Source organism: Eretmochelys imbricata, chromosome 10, assembly GCF_965152235.1.
Source record: "Eretmochelys imbricata isolate rEreImb1 chromosome 10, rEreImb1.hap1, whole genome shotgun sequence".
NCBI lineage: Eukaryota > Metazoa > Chordata > Testudines > Cheloniidae > Eretmochelys > Eretmochelys imbricata.
Genome location: NC_135581.1, coordinates 41,755,800 through 41,778,920, shown reverse-complemented (window position 1 = coordinate 41,778,920; position 23,121 = coordinate 41,755,800). Strand labels below are relative to the sequence as shown.

The 23,121-nt window shown below is 48.1% G+C and overlaps 1 protein-coding gene across 2 annotated transcripts in view; it reads right to left on the bottom strand.

Annotated features, from left to right (window-relative positions):
* HCN4 (hyperpolarization activated cyclic nucleotide gated potassium channel 4) overlaps positions 1 to 23,121 on the bottom strand; it is a 162,430-nt gene that overhangs the window by 55,205 nt on the left and 84,104 nt on the right. For both annotated transcript variants that reach the window (XM_077828629.1, XM_077828630.1), the window contains exons 3-4: positions 18,865 to 19,026; positions 5,171 to 5,389 (exon numbers count right to left, since the gene is read on the bottom strand). In XM_077828629.1, coding sequence (XP_077684755.1) covers positions 5,171 to 5,389; positions 18,865 to 19,026 — 381 coding nt within the window. The remainder of the gene's footprint in view (positions 1 to 5,170; positions 5,390 to 18,864; positions 19,027 to 23,121) is intronic.

Genomic DNA, 23,121 nt, shown 5'->3' with positions numbered 1-23,121 from the left:
ACTGTAAAAATGATAAACAAAAGAAATAGTAGTTTTCAATTTACCTCATACAAGTACTGTAGTGAAATCTCTATTGTGAAAGTGTAACTTACAAATGTAGATTTTTTTTGTTACATAACTGCACTCAAAAAGAAAACAATGTAAAACTTTAGAGCCTACAAGTCCACTCAGTCCCACTTCTTGTTCAGCCAATTGCTAAGACAAACAAGTTTGTTTACATTTATGGGAGATACTTCTGTCTGCTTCTTATTTTCAATATCACCTGAAAGTGAGAACAGGCGTTCACATGGCACTTCTGTAGCCAGCATTGCAAGGTATTTATGTGCCAGGTATGCTAAACATTCATATGCCCCTTCATGCTTCAGCCACCATTCTGGAGGACATGCTTTCATGCTTATGATGTTTGTTAAGCAAATAGTGCTTTAATTAAATTTGTGACTGAACTCCTTGGGGGAGAACTGTATGTCCCCTGCTCTGTTTTACCTGCATTCTACCATACGTTTCATGTTATAGCAGTCTCGAATGATGACCCAGCACATGTTGTTTGATATATGAACACTGTCACTGCAGATTTGACAAAATGAAAAGAAGGTATCAATGTGAGATTTCTAAAAATAGCTACAGCAGTTGACCCAAGGTTTAAGAATCTGAAGTGCCTTCCAAAATTTGAGAGGGATGAGGTGTGGAGCATGCTTTCAGAAGTCTTAAAAGAGCTACACTCCGATGCGGAAAATACAGAACCCCAACTACCAAAAAAGAAAATCAACCTTCTGCTGGTGGCATCAGACTCAGATGATGAAAATGAACATACATTGGTCTGCTCTGCTTTGGATCATTATCAAGCAGAACCCGTCATCAGCATGGATGCATAGCCTCTGGAATGGTGGTTGAAGCATGAAGGGACATATGAATCTTTAACGCATCTGACATGTAAATATCTTGCGACGCTGGTTACAACAGTGCAATGTGAACTCCTAGTCTCACTTTCAGGTGACATTGTAAACAAGAAGCAGACAGCATTATTTCCTGAAAATGTAACCAAACTTGTTTGTCTGAGCAATTGGATGAAGTAGGACTGAGTGGACTTGTAGGCTCTAAAGTTTTACATTGGTTTATTTTTGAATGCAGGGTTTTTTTGTACATAATTCAACATTTGTAAGTTCAACTTTCATGATAAAGAGATTGCACTACAGTACTTATATTAGGTGAACTGAAAATACTATTTCTTTTGTTTTTTACAGTGTAAATATTTGTAATAAAAAATAAATATAAAGAGAGCACTGTACACTTTGTATTCTGTGTTGTAGTTGAAATCAATATATTTGAAAACATAGCAAACATCCAAAAATATTTAAATAAATGGTATTCTATTATTGTTTAACAGTGCGATTAATCACGCAATTAATCATGATTAATTTTTTTAATTGCGCGATTAATCACAATTAATTTTTTTAATCGCTTGACAGCCCTACTTTTTATGTAGCATCTTGTAAAACTAGGCAAATATATATATGAGCTGATGTACGCCCTGGAAGACCTCTAAGTACCCCCAGGGGTACACACACCCCATCCAGCACCTGCACACTAACCCAACAACTGGGCTGAGACTAAAGCATAACAGCCTTCAGGAGATTGGATTAGTATGAACCACAGGCAGCAAACAGGAAGGACCAAGGCACCTAAGGGCCAAAGGCTTCTGCAATGGCAAGGAAAGGATCCCTGAGGTGCTGAATGCCCTCAATTCCCACTGAAGAGCATGGCAGTCGAGGGCATGGAGCACCCCTCGGGACTGAGCCCAGCTCACATGTTACACGAGCCAGCATCTCTCTGGTGTGGGACCTTTCCCTATGCAAAGCAGTTACCTGGAGGTATCTGGGCAGATCACCAGCAGGCCAGGGATACCTTTGGGGAACTGCTGTAACAATGCCTTGCCAGGCTCGATACAAGGGAAGAAGGAAAGATGCTCAAGAGCAAGGATGCACTTGCGATTAGACAGGGGCTTGGTCGCCCATGATCTAGGTTCAATTCTGGGCACAAGTCACTGAATCTCGCTGTGTCTCAGATCCCCACCCCATGGAGCCCCGTGAGGATCTGTTTGTTCTTGTAGATGCGGCGCTCAGATAGCTGCTTTCAACTACCTGAAAGGGGGTTCCAAAGAGGATGGCTCTAGACTGTTCTCAGTGGTACCAGATGACAGAACAAGGAGTAATGGTCTCAAGTTGCAGTGGGAGAAGTTTAGGTTGGATATTAGGAAAAATTTTTTCACTAGGAGGTTGGTGAAGCACTGGAATGCATTACCTGGGGAGGTGATAGAATCTCCTTCCTTTGAAGTTTTAAAGGTCTGGCTTGACAAAGCCCTGGCTGAGATGATTTAGTTGGGGTTGGTCCTGCTTTGAGCAGGGGGTTGGACTAGATGACCTCCTGAGGTCCCTTCCAACTCTGATATTCTATGATTCTATGATACAGCAAGGGGTGGGCACAGCGGGCGATCAATAGCTAGAACTGGAACAGGCTGTCCAACCATTCAATGGCTCGGATTACAAACTGAAGAATGTTGGGCCACCTCATGCAGTCCTTCTTCAGACAAGTCTCCCACTGATGACTGCAGAGTTTGGCCCCGAGTTCTGGCCCTCCGAAGCCCTGTTTGTGCAACTGGCCTTTCTAATGCAAGAGCAAACTGGCTTGACTAAAACATAAGCCAGCCTAAAACTTTACTGCAAGCTTAAATTTGAACCTTTTCCTGAGGGGAAGTTTTGTTTAAAGCCAAGAATACAATAAAAGATTCCCCAGACCAACACTTTATGTCTGCTCCTCAGCACCGGGCCACCATCATCATACCCATGAAATAGCCCATCCAGCCAAACAGTATGGACCACTGTACAAGAACGTCCATTCCAATGAGGAGCAGCCCAAAGCACTTGAGGGCCTGGTCCACAACTTGGGCTGCTAGGTACTGTGGGAATACAAACAACTACAACAACAACTCAGGATAAGTCCCCAGCCTGATGGCTGCTTCTCCAAATCAATCCTCTGAACCTCACAGCTTCTAATATGCTCCAGCAGAAACACTGTCCCAGGAGGACTGAGCTAAATTGAGCTGGGGAGCTGAAAATCATGAAGCAGATTCATTTTTAATTATGGCTATTCAAGTTCCAGGAATGCAGAAAGTAAATATATATTTGTTTTTAGGCCATCTTTTGCCCCATTTGCAACAGGAAATTGAATGTACTCGATTCCCTCTGGCTATGCTCCTGAGAGAAACCCAGGGGAAATGAATCCGCTGTAACCAGCACACATAAAATATAGTTTTTGTTATGCCCTCACTGCTCATTGACTCTGCCATAAAGATTTCCCTGGGGATGTTCAGATACATGCAGGATTAACCCCTCGTTCACAACATCCTGAAATTCTAGTCCTGCTTTAAATGTTACACCCCTCCAACCACCCCCCACTGCAATCCCCATGGGTAAACTGTGTCCTTATTTCCTGTTTGGTGCTTGAGAGCTCTGGACTATGCACATTGATCAGAATCAAACACAAATGGGCCACATTCCACCCTGGACTTCGAATCTGGCTGGACCAAACCCTACTGCCTAGACCTGCAGATGCAAACTGATCTGTTGCTACCAAGTCCAGGCAGTTGAATTTGCAAATCAGTCCTTAGCTTACATGCTGCCATTTCAAACACATTTGCATACACACTCTGCACACACTTGATCAATTTGTACTGTGACTGCTGCAGGCTCCTTCTCTTTTGCGTTCCTCACTCTCTTTTCCCCCTTCCAAACCATCCACAGTATCGTGGCAAAATTATCTACATTGCCTGCTGCTCCGATCATACCCAGCTTCCCTTCAAGTTCCTTCCCTGGCTCCCTCTCAACTTCTCAATCAAATGCAGGTTTGAGCTTTCCCCACAAATGAGGTCCTGCCTACTTCTGTTCTTGTTTCCTTTGCTTCCTGCTTTGCCCCTGCTCTCTGTGCAAGCTATACAACCAACCACTCCTGCTTCTTCCTCCTCACACTTCCAGTTTTGATCTCCTATGGCTGGAACCTTCGTCTGGACCAGATCCACAATTCTAGCCCTCCGTCTCCTTCAAGTGTCTCCTTAAAACTCACTTCTATGAAGCCTAAAAACATGTTGCTTTACCTGTTTAAATAATAATCACCCCCCAAATTTGTAGATGGGGAAACTGAGGCATGGAGATGGAAAATCTCTTCCCTAACGTCACCCTGCAAATCAGTACCAGAATCTGGATTAAAACTCAGATCTCCTGACTCCTAGTAGCACCCTGACCACTAGACCTCCTTGTCCAGAGGTCTAGTGGACAGGGTGCCCACTCTCCCACTCTGGAGATACCCTGGCTCCCCTGACTACCTACCTTTTTGTCCAGAGGTGATTGAACTCTATTGACCAGTGGTAGGCACCTGTCTCCATGAATGGAGGTAACCAAACTCCTTTGTTGTTAAGTAGACTCCTCACCTCTGGGGCACCTAGACTCTAGGCCCACAGCTACACATAGTTCTACAAGCACTTTTTCTTCTTCATAACTATGCAGGGCCTGGCTGCTTCAAATTAAGTTAGAACTCCTGCCCTTTTGTATCAGCTGGGACAAAATAACTCCATCAAAGAACTGTGCCACGAGACTTATTGTCTTGACATTGCATCAGCTAACGCACAAGGATGCAATGTAATAGCATGACACTGTAACATCATCACATTTGGCCACTGCATCGCCCTGTGGTTAATCTGGCAGCTACGCAGCCTACTCATTGTCTGTTTGGCTCTCTCGTGCTTTGAGCTACACTCAGCAATGTGGTAGCACAGGGTTGCTCAGAAGCGCTGGAGCGGTTGGGATAGATACTTTTAAAGAAAGGCCTGGCTAAAAAACAGCAGCGCTCTCTGGAAGATTGACGTGGGCTTTGAAACCAAACCTGAAAGAGACAAAGTGGGTGAAAATTTTAGCTGCCACTGAAGTTGATAACGTCCCTTTAGAAAGAGAGTGGGCACATTGGTTGGCCAGCCTTCCCACAGCCAGCCCCCTGCGGCTGTTATACTGATTTCTTCCCAGGGGCTAGTGGGGTTTTCTTTGAGTGAATGAAAAGACACCAACCATCCATAAACTGGTGTCACCTCAGCTGTAATCTAATTGTGGCAAAGCAGGGTCCTTACCTTCTCCTGGTATTGCCGCCTTGAGGAGTCCAGAGACTGGATGAGGGCTGTGGCGTGGCCGATGAACATGGCATAGCAAGTGGCACCAACGATCATGCTCAGCATAGTGAGCCACACATCTGACATGCCAACGGGAGCCTGCTGCCCATAGCCAATGCAGAGCATGTGACTCATCGCCTTGAACAGCGCATAGGAATACTGCTTCCCCCAGGAGTCATTCTAAAGAGACAGACACAGACAGACAGACAGACAGACAAGGCTTTAGCAGTGTTACAGGACACAAGAAGGAAGCCAGGGAGACATTCCCTGGGACAGACACTTTTAACACAGATGCCTAAGGTTAGGCTGCTAAGTCCATATTTAAGGTGCCTAAACCGGTGACTTAATTCCCCAAAGGCCACATACGACTCCCCTGAAAACAGCTGGGCACTCAGTATATTTGAAGAAATTAGATATTTTATTTAGGTGCCTAACTCTGGGCACAGAAGTCTAAATTTAGGCACCAACATTTAAAAATCATGGCTAGGATTTACACAAATTGCATATACTGGCTCCAGCCAAACCTTCTGCAAAGGGAACCCAGAGAGACTAACATGCTGCTAGCCCAGGATGATCTTAGGCAGCGCCATCGATCACAGCACACAAAGGCTACAGGGTGATTCCCAGGGTGATTTGTGTGCTGTAGGAGGAACTGCAGCAAATCACTGCTCTGCCTAAAAACTGGCTTAAGCTGGGGAACAGCTGGGGTACCACAACTGACCTGCTCCAAGCTGATGCTTAGAACTTGTACATCTCTGATTTACTCTCCAGCTTAGGCGTGCCAGACCCCAACTGAACAGGCATGAAGGGGTGAAGGCAAGTTAGTATTTATAATGTCCAAGCAGCCCTTTCCCCAACAGCAGGGCAGGGACTTGTTTTCAGTGTAAAATAGTACTACTCCCTAGGAGCAGCACAAGCCATGGGTGACCATATTGCAGGGATGCCCTAAGCTGTCACAGTGAAAGGCAAATCGATTCATTGCCTTCTTGGGACAGTCCTGGCTCTGCACTGAAATGAACAGCAGGAGCACACCAACTGCTACAGAAGTAGATAGGGCTAAATGCAGGCAAGTTTGAGGTTTTGTGAGCTACTCAGACTAGACTGAGTTCACACACCAAATACAGGTTTATTAACTACACTAGGGGTGCAGTAATAGCTCTACAGTCTTTCCCACAAAATCCTACCTGGTCATTACACTGTCATCGCACACTGCTGCAACAACATATATGAACAATATCTTCACTGTGGTTACATGAGTGACAGTGAAGAACCCACAAATTCACCACTCATCTGTTCCTAGGAAGATGCTAACGATACGGATTGATCTGTGCCAATAACGTGGGCCAGACCAGCTTGGGGAAGGTCTTTGTGGGGAGGGGTTGTTTGGTGGGTGAGTGTAGTATAACCAAGGAATAGTTCTATTAACCACCTAGAGAGACCCTGTCTACACTAGGGACACTCCCTAGGAGTTTCCCACCATTGGCTCAGCTCCACCATGTAGCAACATTAGGAAGCCTCATGCTAATGGGCTCCCAGAGGTTTTTGGACACTGCCCACCATGGAGAGATCTAACCACAATGGCGGTGAACAGGCTGGTAATCATCTACAACAGGACTCCCAACATTACCAACTTCAATGGGAAGCTTGTCAGAAGCTCCACTAGCACAGATGGAGACAGAGCAGATAATTGCTGTTTCTGGGCAGCCAAGAACAGCTGGAACCTTTGGAGAGTGCTCATGGGCACTAAGCAAGTGGACAGAGACTCAGGATAGTCTGACCCAGGCTATATTCAGTGGCCATACGTATAATGTCCTGATTAAAAATGGACAACACAACAAAAGCAGCGGCAAAAGGAACCCAGAAGTAGCTCATTCAGAGCCGCATAAATATAGAGCTCTTCACCGTGTCAAACTCTCTGGGCTGGTCTTGCTAACAAAGAAGGATCCAGTTCAACCCAGTGCATTGGAAAACATCTCTTGCCATTGAGACAACATGGTAATTGCAGATTCAGAGCCCTACTATGAAATGGGCCCCTCACTGTGCCAAGGGGAGCAGCGTTTGCACCTTGGAATGGGAGCACAGATTTCACTTGCAGACAGTGCTCCATGAGGTTCCTCCATGTGCACCTCAAACTAGGTTTTGTTTTAATGAACGTGTTGTTCCCTTACCACTAGTTTCCAGTTATGGTATTTACCCACCTTCCCTTTCCCTGGGCCCACTTCATTCTAGCAATCATAGTCATCACTGTAAAATGCTCCTTCACTTACACAATGACACACACACACGCTCCAATCATTAGCTCTCTCTCCCCACCTGGCCTATTGTCTATGTACTGAAGGGCTAGAGGGAGCTCTGAGATTGTGGGCTGGACCAGCTGCCCTGGCCAGATCTTTGCCCATGATGGCAGGTCACCTGTGAGGTGGGCAGTGGATTGACAGCCCCAGTTATGCCAGCTGCCACCATTGTGAGGGGACAGAGGCAGCACAGCGGTCTCTCTCCCTCTCTGTGTAATGAACCTTCCCTGTTAAATGGATGTGGTTTGTGTTAATCAAATTGCATTAGAGACAGTAGGTCACTGCTCAGTGGGAGTGAGCAGAAGGCTGATGCTGGGCAGGAGAGCTGCAGCGTCACAGCCCGTGGGAGAATTTGGATCCCTAGCAGTGGCTTGCAGGATCTTATCTTGGGAAGGCAGAGAAGGCCTGTGGAGAAGTTACAGAGGCCAGGTATGTCCGTTCACTCGTGTGTGTGACTGGGACACACAGGTCCAGTGCAGAGTGGCCCAAGAAAGATGATCTGGGTCACATCACTGGAGAGCAGAAGCATAAGATGAGCATGGAGCAGCCAGCCTCAGAGCTCAGTGCACACCAGGAGAAGTGAAAAGGGCAGTTTAGCCACGGTTTGCACATAATCCTTTGTTGTGCCCAATTTAGGTTGGTGAGGCGGCATGATGGAAACCCAGCCACCCCACAGTGCAGTGGTTGCATTGATACCCTTCTGCCTTCATGCTTATCTGTGGCTGTCACTGCAATGACAGAGGCAAGAGGAGGGCACTACACACTGGGGAGACAATGTCGTGTTTCACCCCAGTTGGGCAGCGCTCAGGAAATGTCTCCATTGACCTTGTCATTCTGTCTTCTCTACAGCGTCTCTCAGCCTGAAGGATCCCACATGCTCTATCAGCGGTACATCTATGAGAATCACTTATCATTTCCATCATGGAAAGGCAGCTGCTTTTGGGGTTGAACGCAACAGCTGTTGAACACTGCAGTGCAACTTGTTTAAACTTGCAGTGCTACAGTTTAAAACAGGAAGTGAAGGAGGCTAACAGAGGGAGTTTGCCTGGGATCTGTCCAAGAGGAGGTACGCCAAGTGCTGCATTAGGGGGGCTGTGTTGGTGAGTATATGAGTGTCTGTTGCAGGGACAGTTTGTCAGTTTGATCGTGCGCTTGATTGTTTGTTTGAAAAGTGTGAATTGGGAGTGCTTTGTTCCAGGTGAGCCTTGAGTGGGTCTAACTTTTATAAAAAGCCAGTCAGATGCAAACCAGCTGAGCAGTGAACAGCAGAGAGGCTAACAGAGGGAGTTTGCCTGCGGAGAGCCTTTCATCTTGCAGGCTTCTCTGAGTAGTTACTACAACAGCTGAGGAAGCTTTTAGAAGGAAGGTAATATGGATGGTGAGCGTTCAGCGGTTGTGACCTGCACAGGATGTGCCAGGTTTGTCTTTCTTCCACAGGACAGGAACGACTTTGTCTGTACAAAGTGCAAGCTGGTCTCCATATTGGAAGAGAACGTTCAAGGTCTGGAGCAACAGGTATCGACCCTGTGTTGCATAAGAGAAACTGAAGATTTCCTGGACAAATGTCAGGATATGCTTCTACGGGCACAACGTTCTGAAGAATCAGAGCAGGCTGCGCAGCGGGGACAGAAGGACGGTGAAGAAATTTGGCAGCATGTGACCTCCAGAAGAAGAAAGGGGAGCGCCCATGTACGAGCAATGCAGATACAGGTAAGCAACCGTTTTCATGTTCTCTCCACAGGTACTAATGCGGAGAGTGGACTAGATGATACATATGAGGGAAGGGAGCAGAAGGAGACTCCGCCGATTGGAAGGCATGAAATGCACTGTCCTAGGGATGGGGGTTCCACGACCACCGCTCCCAAGACAAGGAGGTGGGTGGTGGTGCTCAGGGACTCCCTCCTCAGGGGGACTGAGTCATCTATCTGCTGCCCTGACCAGGAAAACCGAGAAATCTGCTGCTTACCAGGAGCTAGGATTCATGACATGACGGAGAGACTACTGAGACTCATCAAGCCCTCAGATCACTACCCCTTCCTACTTCTCCATGTGTGCACCAATGATACTGCCAAGAATGACCTTGAGTGGATCACTGCAGACTACATGGCTCTGGGAAGAAGGACAAAGGAGTTTGAGGCACACGTGGTGTTCTCGTCCATCCTCCCTGTGGAAGAAAAAGGCCCGGATAGAGACCGTCGAATCGTGGAAATCAACAAATGGCTACGCAGGTGGTGTTGGAGAGAAGGCTTTGGATTCTTTGACCATGGGATGGTGTTCCAAGAAGGAGAAGTGCTAGGCAGAGAAGGCCTCCACCTAATGAAGAGAGAAAAGAGCATCTTCTCAAGCAGGCTTGCTAACCTAGTGAGGAGGGCTTTAAAGTAGGTTCACCGGGGGAAGGAGACCAAAGCCCTGAGGTAAGTGGGGAAGTGGGATACCAGGAGGAAGCATGAGCAGGAGAGCATAAGAGGGGAGGGCTTCTGCCTCATACTGAGAAAGCGGGATGTTCAGTGGGTTATCTTACATTCCTACACACAAACGCAAGAAGCCTGGGAAACAAGCAGGGAGAATTGGAAGTCCTGGCATAGTCAAGGAATTATGGTGTGATTGGAATAACAGACACTTCGTGGGATAACTCACATCACTGGAGTACTGTCATGGATGGATATAAGCTGTTCAGGATGGATATAAGCTCAGGAAGGACAGGCAGGGCAGAAAAGGTGGGGGAGTTGCGCTGTATGTAAGAGAGCAAAATGACTGCTCAGAGCTCCAGTGTGAAACGGCAGAAACCTGAGAGTCTCTGGATTAAGTTTAGAATTGTGAGCAACAAGGGTGATGTTGTGGTGGGAGTCTGCTATAGACCACCAGAGCAGGGGGATGAGGTGGACGAGGCTTTCTTCTGGCAACTAACAGAAATTACTATATCGCAGGCCCTGGTTCTCATGGGAGACTTCAATCACCCTGATATCTGCTGGGAGAGCAATACAGCGGTGCACAGACAATCCAAGAAGTTTTTGGAAAGTGTAGGGGACAATTTCCTGGTGCAAGTGCTGGAGGAACCAACTACGGGCAGAGCTCTTCTTGACCTGCTGCTCATAAACCGGGAAGAATTAGTAGGGGAAGCAAAAGTGGATGGGAACCTGGGAGGCAGTGACCATGAGATGGTCGAGTTCAGGATCCTGACACAATGTAGAAAGGAGAGCAGCAGAATATGGACCCTGGACTTCAGAAAAGCAGGCTTTGACTCCCTCAGGGAATGGATGGGCAGGATTCCCTGGGAGAATAACATGAAGGGGAAAGGAGTCCAGGAGAGCTGGCTGTATTTTAAAGAATCCTTATTGAGGTACAGGGACAAACCATCCCGAAGTGTAGAAAGAATAATAAATATGGCAGGCGACAAGCTTGGCTTAACAGTGAAATCCTTGCTGATCTTAAACACAAAAAAGAAGCTTACAAGAAGTGGAACATTGGACAAATGACCAGGGAAGAGTATAAAAATATTGCTCGGGCATGCAGGAGTGAAATCAGGAAGACCAAATCACACCTGGAGTTGCAGCTAGCAAAGGATGTTAAGAGTAACAAGAAGGGTTTCTTCAGGTACGTTGGCAACAAGAAGAAAGTCAAGGAAAGTGTGGGCCCCTTACTGAATGAGGGAGGCAACCTAGTGACAGAGGATGTGGAAAAAGCTAATGTACTCAATGTTTTTTTTGCCTCTGTCTTCATGAACAAGGTCAGCTTCCAGACTACTGCACTGGGCAGCACAGCATGGGGAGGAGGTGACCAGTCCTCTGCGGAGAAAGAAGTGGTTCAGGACTATTTAGAAAAGCTGGACGAGCACAAGTCCATGGGGCCGGATTCACTGCATCCGAGAGTGCTAAAGAAATTGGCGGCTGTGATTGCAGAGCCATTGGCCATTATCTTTGAAAACTCGTGGCGAACGGGGGAAGTCCCGGATGACTGGAAAAAGGCTAATGTAGTGCCAATCTTTAAAAAAGGGAAGGAGGAGGATCCTGGGAACTACAAGCCAGTCAGCCTCACTTCAGTCCCCGGAAAAATCATGGAGCAGGTCCTCAAAGAATCAATCCTGAAGCACTTACATGAGAGGAAAGTGATCAGGAACAGTCAGCATGGATTCACCAAGGGAAGGTCATGCCTGACTAATCTAATCGCCTTCTATGATGAGATTACTGGTTCTGTGGATGAAGGGAAAGCGGTGGATGTATTGTTTCTTGACTTTAGCAAAGCTTTTGACACGGTCTCCCACAGTATTCTTGTCAGCAAGTTAAAGAAGTATGGGCTGGATGAATGCACTATAAGGTGGGTAGAAAGTTGGCTAGATTGTCGGACTCAACGGGTAGTGATCAATGGCTCCATGTCTAGTTGGCAGCCGGTGTCGGTCCTGGGGCCGGTTTTGTTCAATATCTTCATAAATGATCTGGAGGATGGTGTGGATTGCACTCTCAGCAAATTTGCGGATGATACTAAATTGGGAGGAGTGGTAGATATGCTGGAGGGTAGGGATAGGATACAGAGGGACCTAGACAAATTAGAGGATTGGGCCAAAAGAAATCTGATGAGGTTCAACAAGGACAAGTGCAGAGTCCTGCACTTAGGACGGAAGAATCCCATGCACCGCTCCAGACTAGGGACCAAATGGCTAGGCAGCATATCTGCAGGAAAGGACCTAGGGGTTACAGTGGACGAGAAGCTGGATATGAGTCAACAGTGTGCCTTTGTTGCCAAAAAGGCTAAGAGCATTTTGGTCTGTATAAGTAGGAGCATTGCCAGCAGATCAAGGGACATGATCATTCCCCTCTATTCGACATTGGTGAGGCCTCATCTGGAGTACTTTTGTGTCCAGTTTTGGGCCCACACTACAAGAAGGATATGGAAAAATTGGAAAACGTCCAGCGCAGGGCAACAAAAATTATTAGGGGGTTGGAGCACATGACTTATGAGGAGAGGCTGAGGGAACTGGGATTGTTTAGTCTGCAGAAGAGAAGAATGAGGGGGGATTTGATAGCTGCTTTCAACTACCTGAAAGGCGGTTCCAAAGAATCATAGAATCATAGAATATCAGGGTTGGAAGGGACCCCTGAAGGTCATCTAGTCCAACCCCCTGCTCAAAGCAGGACCAATTCCCAGTTAAATCATCCCAGCCAGGGCTTTGTCAAGCCTGACCTTAAAAACCTCTAAGGAAGGAGATTCTACCACCTCCCTAGGTAACGCATTCCAGTGTTTCACCACCCTCTTAGTGAAAAAGTTTTTCCTAATATCCAATCTAAACCTCCCTCACTGCAACTTGAGACCATTACTCCTCGTTCTGTCATCTGCTACCATTGAGAACAGTCTAGAGCCATCCTCTTTGGAACCCCCTTTCAGGTAGTTGAAAGCAGCTATCAAATCCCCCCTCATTCTTCTCTTCTGCAGGCTAAACAATCCCAGCTCCCTCAGCCTCTCCTCATAAGTCATCCTCAAAGAGGATGGTTCTAGACTGTTCTCAATGGTAGCAGATTACAGAACAAGGAGTAATGGTCTCAAGTTGCAGCGGGGGAGGTTTAGGTTGGATATTAGGAAAACCTTTTTCACTAGGAGGGTGGTGAAGCACTGGAATGCGTTACCTAGGGAGATGGTAGAATCTCCTTCCTTAGAGGTATTTAAGGTCAGGCTTGACAAAGCCCTGTCTCGGGTGATTTAGTTGGTGTTGGTCCTGCTTTGAGCAGGGGGTTGGACTAGATGACCTCCTGAGGTCCCTTCCAACCCTGATATTCTATGACGCTCTATCAAGCTGAAACTGAAGTGAGAATTTTGGAGGACAGATTTCTATCAGCCCCGTTGTAATTTCCTGAAGGGCTAAAATACCCAGGCTAACACCCTCTCTCACCAGAAGATCTGCTGGTGGTGTTGGGCCCTTCTGGTGAGGTGCTGAGCAAACTCAGTTCTCATCCAGCTCTGCAGGAGTTGACAGTGAAAGGAGGAACTCAATGCTACATAAAAACTGGGTCTCTAATGGCCACAGGTGGTCAGGATCTGAGATCTAGAGGAATGAGATACAGGATTGGGAGCTGAGAACTGGGAGCAGCTCTGCCAATGACTTGCTGTTGGGCCTTGGACAAACAACTTCACCTCTCCGACTGCCCCTCAGGAAGCAGGGGATAATCTTTACCCATCTACCCTGGGACTTTAGAGGGCTAGGCAGTACTTTGTACCGTGGTAACCCAATGCAGACCAGATCCCCCTAGCATCCTACTGACGCACAGGGTCAGAACTGACTCAGAGGGAAGAGCGCTACCTACTGCACTGCCAACACCATTCCCTCCAGCATCTGGCTCCCCCTGGGAAGCAGCCTGTTTCACACCAGACCCTGAGTAACTTTTCAGATCTTATGGTGGTTACAGCTCAAACTGCCAGGGCTGTAGGCAAGCAAGGAGCAGCTGGCACTGGGCAGGGCTGTGTGCCAGTGACAGCGAGTGAGAGCAGCAGAAACTGGAGCTTCAGCTCAGCGCCTCAGGGCGTCAATCTATCCACTGAGCACTTCAGGCACCTACAAAACCTTTCCAGACACTTGTGGTTGCAATCTCTGGGATGCCCATTGATTTATGGCCTCTCCACACTGTTAATTTAGGCCTGGTCTAGGCCCAGGGTTTTTTACCGGCACAAATATGTCTATTGGCCTGTGCCAGGCAGGGGGTCAGACTAGATGATCACAGTAGTCTCTTTTGCCTTAACATCTACGAATCTGTTACACTCGTGATATTTTTGTAACTGAACTAGTAATGCTGCTACAAACCCCAGTGTGGACACAACTATAAGGGGATAAAAGTGCCTTATTCTGATGTAGCTTATTCTCCTTCCTGAAGGGTAATAGCTATACCAGAATAACTGCGGCCACACGAGAGGGAATGTTCCAGGGTAGTTAACGTGGCAGAACTTGTGTGTGTGAAGCCCTTATACTGTGTTAAAGAAACAGTCCTGTTCTCATTAAACAAATTTTCAACCAAGCAGAACCAAGTTACACAACAGTGTGTGAACCCAGCTGAGCAGGGGTCCATTTGAACATACGTCTGGCACTGACTTAGTTTAGTGCATTCCCTGATTCAGGGAGCTGTTGAGTGGGTGAACTCACAGGTTTTCAAAATGATTTGCCAAACTGGTTTGACTTTATCCCTAACGTAGATAGGGCTGCACAGGTCTGGGAACCCTCAATGTCCCATACTCAGCCGCTCCTGCTCAGACATAGGCCAAAATGTTTTGTGGCAATTCTTGTAATTCCACAAAGGAAGCATTGCGTACATGGGTGTTATGTGAATGCCTCCTCCTAGACTCCCCACCCCTTCCACCCGAGGTCCTACCCCACCTTGCTCCCTCCTCTCCACCCACCAAAGCCCCGAGGCCCACCGCAGCCAGAGGAGCCCTAGCCAAACTGCCCCAACCCCCGGGCCGCTGGCCAGCCCCCAAGCACCGTCCTGACCAGCCACCCTCTGGCTCAAGTCACCCTGGGTCCCCCCTGGCCATAGCCAGCCGGCTGACCCCCAACTCCAGGCTACCAGCCCAAGCTAAGCCCCCACTAGCTTTGGGGGATACAGGGAGTCAGGGCGGGGCCTCGAGCACTTTGGAGAAGGCACCATGGGAACTGATGCAGTGGCTTATGGGACATTTCTTGCAGAGCAGCCAGTTGTGAGAGACTGAGCCAATCTACTATAGCAGAAGTTAGGAATGAGACACCTGGACAGCAGCCCATAGCTAGCAAACCCTTGGGGCTCACACAGGGATAGAGCTGAGTCATATGGTCATCCCAAACTTGTCCCACTTCAACTTCACAGCACCAGGGGGCTGATTTTCCTCACCCAGGGCACATTTCCCATATGTTAGGCCTAGAGCTGAAGAAAGGCAACGCGACAGGAGCATCAGCAATCGTTGCCAGAATCAAGGAGTTTTCACAAGGCTGTTTGTATCAAAGGTGATGTGTGTTTCATTTTTCACCTAACCCTCAAACCGCTTAGCTTTTCCTTCACCCTCCACAGCTCCTGCCATCTTCTGAGCCTGCAAATAGTCCTTTCCTTCTGTCACACTGATCTCTTGAAAATATTAATAGGCTGTGATCATACCCTGCCCTCGCCTAATCTCCTTTTAAGATGATAATTTTAGCTCCATTCCTCCCTCCTCACGGGTCTCGTGCTCCAATCCTTTGCTCATCTTTGTAGAGGGTGAGACAAGTGAGAGGCAGTGTGTCCTAGTGGATAGAGTACTGGACAGGGACTCGGGAGACTGGGGTTACTTTCTTGGCTCCACCACTGGCCTAGTGGGTCACTCTGGGTAAGTCACGTCACCTCCCTGTGCCACAATTTCCCCACTAAAAAAAAAAAAGGTGGGGTAAGAATATCCTTTGCAAAGTCCTTTGAGAGCGACTGTGGTGACCAAACTGCTGCATGCCCCCGGGGTACAAACTGGCATTGTTTGTACATCCTTAGCTGTACTGAACCCCAGGATAGCACTGGGAGCCCAGATTTATCACATGGGGGTCTCAGACTCACTGGTTTACCCCACAAGTCTGTCTATCTAAGGTACTTATCTGGCCCCCATTGCCATAGTCTCTGAGAACCTCAGAATTTTTAATGGCTTTCTCATCTCAACATGCCAGGCTGGCAGGGCTATCACCTCCATTGCACAGATGGGGAACGGAGGCACAGAGAGACTAAGTGACTTGCCAAGGCCACACAGAGTCTGTGGCAAAGCGGGGACTTGAACCCCGGTCTCCCAAATTGCAAGCTAGTGCCCTAACCCCTGGGCTATCCAGCCTCTCCATCCCTCCCTAACCATACTGTTTATTGCCTTTTCCTAGGTGTAGGGCTTGGCATGTGTCAGTCTGGACTGTCCCCTCCTTGCCTGCAGTGCCACTTGCTCCAGCTCCTCCAGATGACATTTGGTTTTGGCTGAATTTGGACTGTAACTTGGGCACGCCAGGCTGTGCATGGGAGTCTGGCTGTTCAAGAGTGCAGCGATGGGGTGCAAAGCTCTGGGAGTCTGGCTCAGGAGAGAAGCTGTCTGAAAGTCCTTCCAGGTTGCTCAGCATGTTTGCAGCTTCCACCCAGCTCCTAGTGGACAGGTATCCACGTCACAAAACCCACCACAGAACTGGCACTAATTGACTGGGGTCAGCACTGACCAGGCAGAGAGACTCTGCTCCCCTTTCAGCTGCTGCTGCTCAGGCTAGTACCTCCCTGGGAGGGTTGAGGCACATCAGCAGAAAATCAGAGGCAGCATGATCTAGTGGCCAGGGCACTGGACTGGGAGCCAGGATGCCTGGGTTCTATTTTTGGCTCTACCACTGTCCTGCTGGGTGACCGTAGGCATGTCACTTCCCCTTGCTGTGCATTCTGGTCTGTCTAGACCGTAGGCTCTTCCGTCCAGGGCTGTCTCTCACTCTGTCTCTGTCCAATACCCAGCACAACAGGGCCTCCATCTCTAGTCCACAATAGAAATAGAAAGGGGGCAACCTGGGGGAAGATCGTGCTGTACCTGTCCTGCAGATCAATAGTCAGTCTGGCATCATTCACCAGCGGGGAGAAATAAACAAACCAACCTCCCCACAGGTGGCTTTCTGTGGCTTCTAACTCAGCCTGAGATGCGCCACCCACCCTGGCCCCTCACAGCTCTGAAAGGAGCAGGCATGAGATGTTGGTTGCACTTTTTTAATTTCAAGTTTCTTTCTGCTTCAGTGACTGATTTTGAAGAAAAAAGTGGCTGGGGGATCCGGAGCTGCAATAAGAGGAAACTTTTTAAGGTTTGTCAGTTTTGCTGCCTAATCATCTGGATGTTGTCCCTTTGAATAAGGGATTCTGAATTTTTTGGGAAATATTGAAAGGCACCATAAGCTCATCAGGCACTTACCATATGTTCCATGTCTCATCATAAACACTGCAGCCACCAGCAGAGCCCTGCCTATTGCTCCTGCTATGGGAGTTGCAATACTGACTGGCACAGTTTATTTTCAGGGTGCTTTATAGTCTGTACAACACCCCCACAAGACAGGGAGGTGAGCAGTGCGATCGCACCATCTTATACACAGAGAAACTGAGGCAAGGGAGGCTGAGTTACTTGCTCAAGGCCACAGCAGGGATTGGTGTCAGGAATTAGGAGCCTGTGGTTCAAACCCAGGCCTGCCCTTATGGGGAGGCACTGGGCACGCTGCTGCCCCAGCTCAGCCCCACAGATGGCACAAGAGCCTGCTCCCAGCATGGAGCAGGGTTTGTGTAATTTTTTTGAACCCTCCTTCTTGCTGTCTCCTGCCAGCAGGAGTAGCTGGGCTCCTGCCTTCTCCTGTGTGCATCCAGAGCAGGCTCTACTTAGGTTCTGCCCCTGCTGCTTTCCAGGCCTGTCAGCCCTGCCTGTTTCATCACAGAGGGCTCTGCAAGGCACATTCCACCTCCCGCCAGCTCCCTCCACCTCCAGGTGATTGCTAGAGAGAGAAGGAAGATACTAGAGTGGGGGAGGCAATGGAGGGCTGCTGGATAGCTGTGGGGTGCTTAGGGTTGCCAACTGTCTAATCGCACAAACCCAAACACCCTTGCCCCACCCCTTCTCCACCCCTTCCCTGAGGCCCCACCCCACTCACTCTATCCCCCCTCCCTCTGTTGCTCGCTCTCCCCCACCCTCATTCACTTTCACTGGGCTGGGGCAGGGGGTTAGGATGCGAGAGGGGATGCGGGCTCTGGGTTGGGGCTGAGGAGTTTGGACCGTGGGAGGGGATTCCAGGTTGTGCTTGGGCAGGGGATTGAGGTGCAGGAGGGGGTGAGGGTTGCGGACTCCAGCCGGGCAGCACTTACCTCAGATAGCAGCATGTCCCTGAGGCTCCTAGACTCAGGGGCGGCCAGGTGGCTCTGCCCCTGCTTGCAGGCACCATCCCCACAGCTCCCATTGGCTATGATTCCCAGCCAATGGGAGCTGTGGAGTTGGTGCTCGGGACAAGGGTAGCACACAGAGACCCCCTGGCCATCCCTGCACCTAGAAGCTGCAGGGACATACTGGCCACTTCCGGGAGCTGTGCGGAGCCAGGGAAGGCAGGGAGCCTGCCTTAGCCCTGCTGTACCGCCGACTGGACTTCTGGCCTATTAAAATCTCCCTGACTACTTTCAATTGCGACCAGAAGATTGAGGCTGATTCTGGGAGAGTCCTGGCTAATCCGGGAGGGTTGGCAATCCTGGGGGATGCTGTATTGCTGAGGGGGGAAGCGTTGTGGAATAGGGAGCTGTGTGTTGTGGGGATGCTGGAGGGATGCTTGTGTGATGGGGGGCTGGAGGGAAATTGCTTCATTATTGCAGGCTTGTGGAGGGCTCTGGGGTGTCAGAAAGAGCAGGCACTTACCACCATGCGGTTGAGGGACACCCAGCAATCTTCAGGGAAGTCCTGCAGCATGGGCACCAGGAACTGAAGGCAGCCGTCCCAGTGACACAGCAGGAGCATCATTCCAATCAGGTTCACAATCCGCACCACCGCACTCGCCAGGTCATAGGTCATGTGGAATATCTGCAGGGGCCAGGAGGGAGATGATTCACACCCAGCACCTCAGCCAACGAACACAACCAACAGACAGAGAGCTCCAGGCCAGGGAAACACAACCAAACAAAGGCAGTCCAAGACAAGGTTGGGTCAATTCTCCACAGGCAGATCAGTGGTTAAATACAAAATATTAGAGCAAGTCAGAAAACAGGTTAAAAAAATCACCAAATATACCCACCCCCTCCCATTCTTCATCCAAATTTCACTTCGATTTAAAATTTTCAGTCTGCTTTATAAAATAAATCACATAGCTGCTCTTCAGCATTTCACTTGTGCCTTACTTCTCTCCAGGGAGCGATCCTCCTTTGATATCCCCAGTTTTGAAAATAGATTATAAGCCCCCCAGGGCAGGGTCTCTTTCTGTGTTTGTACATTGGATGCATGTGCCAGCATTCTTTCACACAGTGCACAGCAGCCTTAAACCAGCCAGAGATCTACAGTGAAAAATTCAGCAGAACTTGTCTCCTATCCAGCTGTCCCCTCTGCCCTTGGCCTTACATGGAGGAGGGCAGGCTGGTGGAGAGGAGGGGGCACAGAAGATTTGGGCTACACAGAGTTGGGCTACCATCTTCTGCTGGTATGCAGAGTCTTACTCTTCACAGGGCCATTTAGAACCAGAGGGCTCAGCAGCCCTGAATCAGGCAGTTGCATTTGGTTTTCTGCAGCCCCTAATTCTCCATTACAAGGAGGGGCAACGTATTTCCCCCCATCGTACTAATCATAAGCAGAATATATTCAGAAGCCCATGTATCATGTGATCAAGGCAGGGTGCAGACAGACATATGCCCCTGTCAGGGTTCCCTCTCCACTCTGAGGTACAGATGTGAGGACCCGCATGAACGACCCCCTAAGTTTATTTCTACCAGCTTAGGTTAAAAATTCCCCAAGGCACAAATCCCTTTTGTCCTTGGACGGTATGCTGCCACCACCAAGTGATTTAAACAAACATTCAGGGAGGGCCACTTGGAGCCCTATCCCCCCCCAAAATATCCCCCCAAGCCCTTACACCTCCTTTTCTGGGGAGGCTTCAGAATAATATCCTAACCAATTGGTTACAAAGTTAGCACAGATCAACCCCCCCTGGGTCTTAGGACAATGAAAATCAATAAGGTTCTTAAAAGAAGAATGTTATTTAAAGAAAAGGTAAAAGAATCACCTCTGTAAAATCAGGATGGAAGATAACTTTTCAGGGTAACAAAAGATTCACAAACACAGAGGAACTCCCTCTAGGCTTAGTTCAAAGTTACATAAAACAGGAATAAACCTCTCTCTAGCAAAGGGAAAATTCACAAGCTAAAACAAAAGATAATCTAACACACCTTGCCTGGCTTTACTTACTATTTTTGTAATATTAGAGACTGGTTCAGGATTGGTTGGAGGAGATGGATTTCGGCCTGGCCTCTCTCAGTCCCAGGAGACAGAACACCCAACAAAAAGCACAAACAAAGCGTCCCCCTCCCCAGAGTTGAAAGTATCTTCTTTCCCCATTGGTCCTTTTGGTCAGGTGCCAGCCAGGTTATTTGAGCTTCTTAACCCATTACAGATAAGGAGGAATTCTAGGCTACCCTTAGCTGTATGTTTATGACAGCCCCATAGAGTACAGCTCAGTGGGGACACTTTTCTTTATTTGCTAGGGAGAACTGGCATTCTGAAAACACTGGGATTTGTCTTGCTAAGGACATGCAACCTAGATGAAGCTACTATAAGGTAGGTGCAAAACTGGTTGGAAAACCAATCCCAGAGAGTAGTTATCAGTGGTTCACAGTCATGCTGGAAGGATGTAATGAGTGGGGTCCCACAGAGATCAGTTCTGGGTCCGGTTCTGCTCAATATCTTCATCAATGGTTTAGATAATGGAATAGAGAGTACACTTATAAAGTGTGCGGGTGATACCAAGATGGGTGGGGTTGCAAGTACTTTGGAGGATAGGATTAAAATTCAAAATGATCTGGACAAACTGCAGAAATGGTCTGAAGTAAATCGGATGAAATTCAATAAGGACAAATGCAAAGTACTCCATTTAGGAAGGAACAATCAATCAGTTGCCCACATACAAAATGGGAAATGACTGCCTGGAAGTCATTAGGAAGGAATACTGCTGAAAGGGATCTGGAGGTCATAGTGGCCCACAAGCTAAATATGAGTCAAGAGTGTAACGCTGTTACAAAAAAAGCAATCATTCTAGGATGTATTAGCAGGAGTGTTGTAAGCAAAACACAAGAAGTAATTCTTCTGCTCTACTCTGCACTGATTAGGCCTCAATTGGAGTATTGTGCCCAGTTCTGGATGCCACATTTCAGGAAGGATGTGGACAAGTTGGATAAAGTTCAGAGAAGACTGACAACAATAATTAAAGGTCTAGAAAACATGACCTATGAGGGAAGATAGAAAAAATTGGGTTTGTTTAGTCTGGAAAAGAGAAGACCGAGGGGTGACATGATAACAGTTTTCAAGTATGTCAAAGGTTGTTACAAGGAGGAGGAAGAAAAATTGTTTTTCTTAACCTCTGAGGACAGGACAAGAAGCAATGGGCTTAAATTGCAGCAAGGGAGCTTTAGCTTGGACATTGGGAAAAACTCCCTGTCAGGGCACTCCCTCAGGGAACGGATGGGCAGGATCCCCAGGCAGAATAACATGAGGGGGAAAGGAGTCCAGAAGAGCTGGCTGTATTTTAAAGAATCCTTATTGAGGTCACAGGAACAAACCATCCTGATGTGTAGAAAGAATAGTAAATATGGCAGGCAACCAGCTTGGCTTAACAGTGAAATCCTTGCTGATCTTAAACACAAAAAAGAAGCTTACAGGAAGTGGAAACTTGGATAAATGACCAGGGAGGAGTAGAAAATATTGCTTAGGCATGCAGGAGTGAAATCAGGAAGGCCAAATTACACCTGGAGTTGCAGCTAGCAAAGGATGTTAAGAGTAACAAGAAGGGTTTCTTCAGGTACGTTGGCAACAAGAAGAAAGTCAAGGAAAGTGTGGGCCCCTTACTGAATGAGGGAGGCAACCTAGTGATAGAGGATGTGGAAAAAGCTAATGTACTCAATGCTTTTTTTGCCTTTGTCTTCACGAACAAGGTCAGCTTCCAGACTACTGCACTGGGCAGCACAGTATGGGGAGGAGGTGACCAGCCCTCTGTGGAGAAGGAAGTGGTTCAGGACTATTTAGAAAAGCTAGACGAGCACAAGTCCATGGGACCAGATGCACTGCATCCGAGGGTGCTAAAGGAGTTGGCTGATGTGATTGCAGAGCCATTGGCCATTATCTTTTCATGGCGATCGGGGGAGGTCCCGGACTACTGGAAAAAGGCTAATGTAGTGCCCATATTTTAAAAAGGTAAGGGGGAGGATCCAGGGAACTACAGGCCAGTCAGCCTCACCTCAGTCCCTGGAAAAATCATGGAGCAGGTCCTCAAGGAATCAATTCTGAAGCACTTCGAGGAGAGGAAAGTGATCAGGAACAGTCAGCGTGGATTCACCAAGGACACAAGTCATGCCTGACGAACCTAATTGCCTTCTATGACAAGATAACTGGCTCTGTGGATGAGGGGAAAGCAGTGGATGGGTTATTCCTTGACTTTAGCAAAGCTTTTGATACGGTCTCCCACAGGATTCTTGCCAGCAAGTTAAAGAAGTATGGGCTTGATGAATGGACTATAAGGTGGATAGAAAGCTGGCTAGATTGTCAGGCTCAACGGGTAGTGATCAATGGCTTGATGTCTAGCTGGCAGCCGGTATCAAGCGGTGTGCCCCAAGGGTTGGTCCTGGGGCTGGTTTTGTTCAAGATCTTCATTAATGATCTGGAAGATGGCGTGGACTGCACTCTCAGCAAGTCTGGAGATGACACTCAACTGGGAGGAGAGGTAGATATGCTGGAGGGTAGGGATAGGATACAGAGGGACCTAGACAAATTAGATGATTGGGCCAAAAGGAATCTGATGAGGTTCAACAAGGACAAGTGCAGAGTCCTGCACTTAGGATGGAAGAATCCCATGCACCACTACAGACTAGGGATCAAATGGCTAGGTAGCAGTTCTACAGAAAAGGACCTGGGGATTACAGT